Source organism: Nothoprocta perdicaria, unplaced genomic scaffold, assembly GCF_003342845.1.
Source record: "Nothoprocta perdicaria isolate Ctin4 unplaced genomic scaffold, notPer1 scaffold_273, whole genome shotgun sequence".
Taxonomy (NCBI): domain Eukaryota; kingdom Metazoa; phylum Chordata; class Aves; order Tinamiformes; family Tinamidae; genus Nothoprocta; species Nothoprocta perdicaria.
The window spans coordinates 301,694-309,466 of NW_020455503.1; the positions used below are offsets into that span (position 1 = coordinate 301,694).

The 7,773-nt window shown below is 37.2% G+C and overlaps 1 protein-coding gene across 1 annotated transcript in view; it reads left to right on the top strand.

Moving 5' to 3' along the window:
* The first annotated feature begins 1,298 nt into the window (after positions 1 to 1,298).
* FBXL17 (F-box and leucine rich repeat protein 17) overlaps positions 1,299 to 7,773 on the top strand; it is a 277,144-nt gene continuing 270,669 nt past the window's right edge. The window contains exons 1-3 of the mRNA XM_026040976.1: positions 1,299 to 1,382; positions 7,083 to 7,098; positions 7,293 to 7,677. Of these exons, the coding sequence (XP_025896761.1) occupies positions 1,299 to 1,382; positions 7,083 to 7,098; positions 7,293 to 7,677 (485 nt within the window). The remainder of the gene's footprint in view (positions 1,383 to 7,082; positions 7,099 to 7,292; positions 7,678 to 7,773) is intronic.

Genomic DNA, 7,773 nt, shown 5'->3' on the forward strand with positions numbered 1-7,773 from the left:
CCTTCATCATTAGAAAAATCATACATAATTAAATTATTTTGCCAAAATATTGCCTGTTAAACACCTACACTACTCTTTTCTCGAATGGTCTTAGACATAATGAATGAAACATAACGTTTCATTTAGTTACTGAAATGAAAAGAACTAACAGTCATCCATGTTCTTTGATCCAGGATTGGGTGAAAATCTCTTAAAAGGTAACTCTTAAACTGTAACTCTTAAAAGGTAAAAAAAAAAAAGGTAAAAAGGCTTAAGTAGCTCAGACTTGCACTGAGTAAAAGTACAAATACAATTTACATGTCCAAATAATTGCAGATAAAAAGAGAGGCTGTAAGACTAGTCATTTCCAGGCACAATCAAAGTAGTTTTATGCACTTACGTAGGTACTAGCTTCCCAGATAACTTACAGACAGGGCTCTGTTGTTCCCAGCTTCATGTATGTGTACTGCAAAACACTGTGCAAGTTTGTAACTTTACACTGGATTCAAATTCTGTTGTCCTTGCATAAATCTGAAAAAGCTTCTTTGTGGTTGTATTAAACTTACAAATAAGAATTTAGCTCTGCTATTTTATCAGTGGGATAAAAATACACTGCCTTCCACTTCTGTAGGAGATGAGTGAAAATGAGGCTCCCCAGTCTTACTTGCTCTGCTTTTGAGAGCTGTCTGAGGTAAAACCTGCTGGGTTCACAGCTTCAACCAGCATCCAACACAACACAGAGCAATGGGCACCTTCCCACCCCGGCACCTCCAACCAAAACAGACTCACCTTAGTTTTTACTCCAGGGCCAGCAAAAGCAGATGAAGTGAGAAAACCATTGCAGAGGTCCGCTTTAAAGCCAGATGCTGACAGAGGACAGTCACTCTCATCCATTTCCTTTTTCTTCCTTTTTTACCGCCTACTTCCATACCAGTACTTCTGCAGGGTAGTACAATGAACCATCTCTCTCTCACTGCCTTTTAAGTTCTTGCAGCTAACGTACCTCCTCCTCCATGGAAAAGCCAAGATGTTCACGTGAGCATGTGTCGCTGCCCTGTTGGATGACAGGGAGCTGCCTGCAGTCTCCTCCGTTACAATTAGCTGGCCAAGTTTATCCCGTGGCCAAGGAAGACGGGCAGCACAGGCCCGTAGGCCAAGCCATAGGTGCAAGGCAGCAACACGGTGCCGGCCTGCACCCGCTCAGGGTGACTGCTGTGCAGAGCACAAGCACCTCGGCGTGCTCAGGCTGTGGTCACAACCTCTACAGCCATCACAGGATCACACCGCTCCATTGAGTTTCTGCTGTCCTCTGCGAAAATATGGGTGAAGGCAAGATCCTCGAGGCAAACCGCCTTCTGCACTTTCCACAGGCCTGTGCTAATACTTCTGGGCTCCTGACTGAGGTATTCTGGAGCTGACCATATTGTGGATAGCATTAAGATTAGCTGCCCCAGATTTTCCTCTTCTTCCAAATATGGATGCAACATAGTAGCCACCCAAGTAATCTGTCCCAAACCAAGCATTTTGTAGGTAATATAACATGTTATAATAATAATACTGAGTGTTGGTCACCAAAGAGTAAGCAGTGGCATCTAGTAGCGCAAAGCAAGTTTGCAGCTATCACTTAAATAATTTACTTTTCTAAAAAATTCATCTCTCTCATAGACACAATTTTATTTAATCTCTTTAACTAATGAGTATTCTCTATGCATGTGACGCAGGCACTCAGTTCTTTACTTTTCCATGTGATCATTTCATGCTGTATAGCTTAAATGCTTTGTTTTCACAGCATACCTTCATTGTACCAATACCATAGATGTAGTGTGTAAACCTCATTAATGCTTTGACTATACACATCCTTCTTGTTTAATCTGTTATCTAACTGCCTATCAGACAGAAGTGCAAGCACCCCGCCACACCAATTGCAAAGCTACATTAATTAGACTTCCCATTTTTCAATTTTTTTAAGTGTGGTTTTAGCCTGCACTGAGGTAAAAACAAATGCAAAGCAGTTAATACACTGAAGCCAAAGGAAGAAGATTTCATCAGTCCTGGAACTTTGCAAACTAAGTTGCAGGATTTTTTTTTTAATAACTGTAAAAGAAAGAAATTGGGAGTTCAACTGATATGGAATATATTTAATCTGAAGGCAAGCAGGTGGTTTCCAGTCACGAATGAGTGATATTCTAGCATATTTTCTCCAGGGATGTAGTAAGATCAAGAAACATAATGGTCTCTAAAATGCAGCTTGATAAATGCCGTTAACGGGATTGTGCAACATAACTGTTCATGGTGGCAGAAGATTGACACTAGCAGTCTCTTCCAAAAGTATATTTTTATAGAGATTCTGAAAAGAGTAAAACTTGATTAATACAATAGATTCCCAGCTCTTCAGAGTCAGAACTGACCATAAGGCGCCTGGAAAAATTAGGCTTATCTCTCTCCCGAGTTCTCTATGCGCATAGTTCAAGCAGATACCAGAACCATATTACTTTGATAAAAATGTTGCAACTTACCCATGCTATAATTGTCATCTACGCACACATATTTTGATAACAATATTATAACATTGTTTCAAAAAACAATGAAGACAAAAGATAAAAAATACCATTTTTAGTATTTGGGGGATTTTTTATACCAATACCAATTTTTCGGTCCTTTTTTTGAGTGTACTTTTAATGCCGTTTCTAAACAGCTAATTTCTAAAACCAAAGCGGAAATTCTGCTCCCTCCTTCCATCTTTTTCTTAATGGTATTCCTAACACACTATGTAAAGAATGATCTATCCTTTGAGAACCTGTTCTCAGGAAGAAATAATTTTAAGAGCCATTTATGCATTTATTTTAAGAACCAGCTATGGCAAGAGGGCCGGACATCTTTTACTTAGACCTGGCTTCCTACAAGCAAATCCTGAAATCCAGTTGAACGTGCACATCTAGGTATCAGGACCAGATACAACCTTATAACTCTTTCTCCTCCATTAAGCACAAGGTTAGTCTGGGGTCATCAGCATGTATACTCTATTCAAATATGCAAAGAGATAACTTTGAAAAATGTCAAAATATTTTGCTTTATATGTATAAACTTTTAATATTATAAATTGAAGGATTTTTACTGCTTAATGTCTACATTATGATTTCTGAGCAGTTTTAAGTTATCCAACAGTACTGGGTTTATGACTTTTAATTTCATAAAATATAAGCAATAATAATGAAGAAATTCTCTATTATTTATATCTTCCTGCTTAAATTAATGCCATGAAGGCTGCACAGCTGATAAGAATGTTTGATCAGGTAATATTTCATTCTACTGCGATAGTGTGGCCTGTGCTTTCCATGCATGAAGCAATAGTGACACCCAGTGTTAAAACCATCGCATTGGCTCCAGGCGCTCTCACCTCTGTTTATTTCTCATCTGTTGTTCAATATCGTTGTTCAAAATTAGCTCTGTCTTGCTATCAGAAAAAGAATAGTCTACTATCTCGAAATAGAAATGTTCTAAAGGTGTTTTTGGCTAAATATATGCATGTATTAAAAATGTCCTGCCTAAAATTTTAAAACGTATGTATAACAAAAATGTAAATAAATGTAAAAATTAAAATGTATAACACATTACATACATTAAAATGTAAAACAAGCAAAAGTATATTTATTATACTTAAACCATTCACCTTTGGAATTAAGAGGGCTTAATCAGGTTGAATTAAATTGAAAGAAATGAATTAAATACAAAATGAATTTGAAATAAATGAATTTAAACACTCAGAAAATGCAAAGGATGGAGTTTTGCGAAGACAATGCTTGAATTTCAGGTTCAAGAGTGACAGCAATGAAAAGAATCTGGCAGTCTCCTGTGGCATAAACATTGCAAATCATCGAGAAACTTTGAAGTCTTCTTTACTGGAAAGATGCAGATGACCAGCCACAAATACGGATGTTTAAGTAATAGAGACAATGGAAAGAAAAAAAAGAATGTGGATAGTGTATATGTGAATAGAAGTTGCACTTCTGTCTGGGTCCTGAGGGCATCAATAGCCCTGTGATCAGATGCCTGCCCCAGGATGTGCAGCTAGCTGCTCTTGAAAAAATGTTCATTGGGTGACTAAAAAACATGCTTCACAAATCAGGGATGGAATTGGCTCAATTCTGATCTTGACAGTCAGTAAATTAAATTCAGCAACACTTCAGTACATTTTTTTTTTGCTCTAATTCAGTAAATTAAAACATCACTGTCACAGATGGATGAGGAAGTAGAAAAACGTACATAGAATGTTAGTAAAAATCAGAAGCTGTTTATTACTTTAAACACTTGGTAAGGGAAGTTGCAGTCATTAGGGAAAACCCCTACCTTACAGGCCTTAGAAGAATAAGATGGAGATAGTGTGCCTGTGGCATAATCAAAGCACATCTCTCACCAAAGTTACTGACATATGTAATTTATAGGAGTTAACATTTCCAAAGAGAGTTCTCTAATGGGAAGTTTTTAAGGATCACAAAAATCCAAAACATTAAAATCAAGATTAGGCCTAGTCACAGAGAAAGACAATATATTTGTCTTAAAAAATAGAAAAGTTAACTACAAATATGTGTTTAATTCTGTTCTGCAAAATGAAATAATTATTTTTATAATTTTGTCACTGTTCTGTCTTTATTATGTATTATTTCACAAATATTTTTATTACCTGTACTTTTATGCAAATTGATGTTTGCTTTTTGAAAGGGTAATTTAAAAAATTGAAATGTATTTGGATTCATAAAGCACTTTACAGGGAGTACTTCTCTATGCTGTTGTGATATATGACAACTTGTTCTTAATCAAGATAATACACGTGGTACTTTCAAAATCGTATTTTCCTTTTAACTAGGTGAGATACCTTAGAAAGTTCCAGCATAATGGATCTAGCCTGACAGTATTGGTATTAGATGAACTGAAGAACAGTTACCCCTGATGCAATGACCTGTCCATCTTTCTTTCTCTCTTTCTCTTTCTTTCTTTCTTTCTCTCTCTCTCTCTCTCTCTCTCTTTCGTTCTTAATATTACCATAACCATACTATTCTTTCAATCTTCTTCAAGATCTCCATGTTTTGCTTTTGGTCATGGGTGCTGCAGGAAGGAGCGGGTTGTAACAAAAAAATGCTCTCTTTCTTCCAAATGTTCCCATTCAAAGCCTACATATATATATATTATATATAGGACATACTATAGGACATATATAGGACATGTGTGTATATATATATATTTATACACATATGTCCTTACTTAATAGCCTGATGAGTGTTATGATGAGCCTCATGAGCTTCATCAGTTGATATGCAAATGCTGTATTTACTTTTAATTTTCAAATAGAATACCCCTCCACATATGCAATGCACATACTCAAGCATGCACCTGGCAATTCTTACTTTGTTCAATTATAGTCATGTGTTTTAAATAGTCATGTATTTTATCACGCAATTTACATTTTATTCATATATGCTGCATTTGCTTTAGAGGATCCTCCAGATCAGCATGCACAAAATATGAGATAATTATATGTAAGTGTAATATATACACGAAGTTTTTATGTTGCCTTCTGCAGTGAAACTTCTAGTCATCTGTAAGATATGTTTGTTAAAATACATTCGTTTCTAAAACCATGAGCTATGAACGTTGCAAATGCTGAGAATCCTCCCTAGCAATTTAAGGAAAGTCAAAGGCATATAGAATTATATGCACTAAACCTAAACAGAAGGGACAGATTCAGTCATAGAAAATGAGAAAGGCAATTTGATCACATTTTCTTCAGGATTTCATGTGACGGAAGCTCTGGTTGAGGCCATAATATATACATATAACGATGCAAATCCCAACAAGCAATTATATTGCAGATTCTGGCTCAGAAAGCATTTTGAGTACACAAATCATAAATGCCTGACTCTAAGCAGCAGAAATGCTCAGTGGTTTCAGCTCCCCCTATATTCGGAAGGTATGTCGAAACAAAATTTACAGAAGTAGTCTGCAAGCACAAGTCTGAAGCTTCAACCAGCACTCACAGCTGAGATAACGCAAGATAAAACCTAAAATTGTTTATTTACCTCCAAACTTTATTTCCTCAGTTTCTAACCTGTTCTGAGTGAAGAGCCACACTCATTTCTTGTATAACATGCTGGAGCAAACATATTACATGTATCACACCAAATCAGCAGAAGTTCTGAATATTTTCATGCAGTTTTCTAATAAAACTACAAATAAAACTACCTGTTCTCCTTTCATTTTCAGGGCCAAAATGTTGTTACTAGTTAAGTGACAGGAATAAATGAATATTTTATGAAAACTGGCCATTTATTGTCTTAGTTTCGTATCTTTTATACTACATACATTATAGCAACAAAGTCTTCAAGTCAAAGATCAAATTCAACGACTGAGCTTCAGTAAGTAGGTGAAAAATGACAAACAAAAGATAGGGAAAATGTTCTGAAGGTGAAATTCCTTAAAAGAGGTAAGATTAGAAAAGATGATAAAGAGGTAGGCAATTCACAGCATAATAACCATATATCAACATAATCATTAATGAAAGCAGATTAGAAAGGATAACCTTAGTTATTCATCAACATTGTACAATATAAATTCATGGAAGAAAAATCATCCTTCTCTGTGACCTGTACATCTCTCCATCCATCTATCTATATCTAGCTATGTATCTCAAAATAACGGGACAACATGTATCAGACATCAAAACAGACATGTCTGCCCGCCTGCCCAGATTTCTGCAGAGAACAGCAGGAAGTGTTCAGGTAAGCAAAGACTGCATTACAATGGCTATCCAGAGGCTGCAGAGCCAACTTTAATTGTGGGATGTGTTCGGAATGTTTGACACGGCATGCATGTGCTTGGAATGCTTGACTTAGGCTTTCATGTTCTTTTAATGTTGCTTTTGTTTGTTTTTACTGAAATAAAAAGAGGTACCTGTTTGAAAACAGCATTTTTTTTTTCCAGAATGAACTACAGGTTATATTAATGGACCTCAGTGAGCTGTAAGCTCAGACAAAATGTCCTATTACTCTATTTTTTACCCAATGGGATAATAGTATTTTTCTCCAATTGAACATGTCTTTACTGTTCAGGTGAAGATTATTACAGGTACAGGCAATACAGGTTATCGATAACAATCATAATCTCTTGGGTGTTTTAATCCTCACATAATTTATTCCTGAGCAAAACATCAAAAGATCTGGGCCAGCCAGTGCATTGCCACAGCTGCCAGCCTTTGCTATTTAACAGCAGTACGTCCTAGATACGTCCTAACTACAACTTGTCTCCTCTTTTTACTAAAGGCAGCTCAAGGACAGTCTTAGTTGAGGCGTCGTGGCCCGAGTCTGCTAAGACGCACACGCTCCTGAGCAATGAGGGGCAGCCCGGCACTCAGGCCAGACGTGAGCAGCTCCAGGGCGGCCCCTGCACCGACCGAGGCCCCATCCGGGCCTTGATGCTCCTGAGCAGCGGGAAAACAGCACTTGTGGCGGAGGGAGGGTGGGAGAACAACAGTTGTGGCGGAGGGATGGTGCAGAAGCTGTACTTTCGGAGACAGGTGCCTGGAAGCACCCACCACGTGCTGCTGCACAAGCTACCTGGGGTCTCGCGCCCCACGGCTCCCCTGGCAGGCGCCCTGCTGCCGTTCCCCGCCGGCATTGCAAGCGTCTCCCCAACGCTCTCAAGCACGTAAAATAAAATAAAATAAAATAAAATAAAATAAAATAAAATAAAATAAAATAAAATAAAATAAAATAAAATAAAATAAAATAAAATAAAATAAAA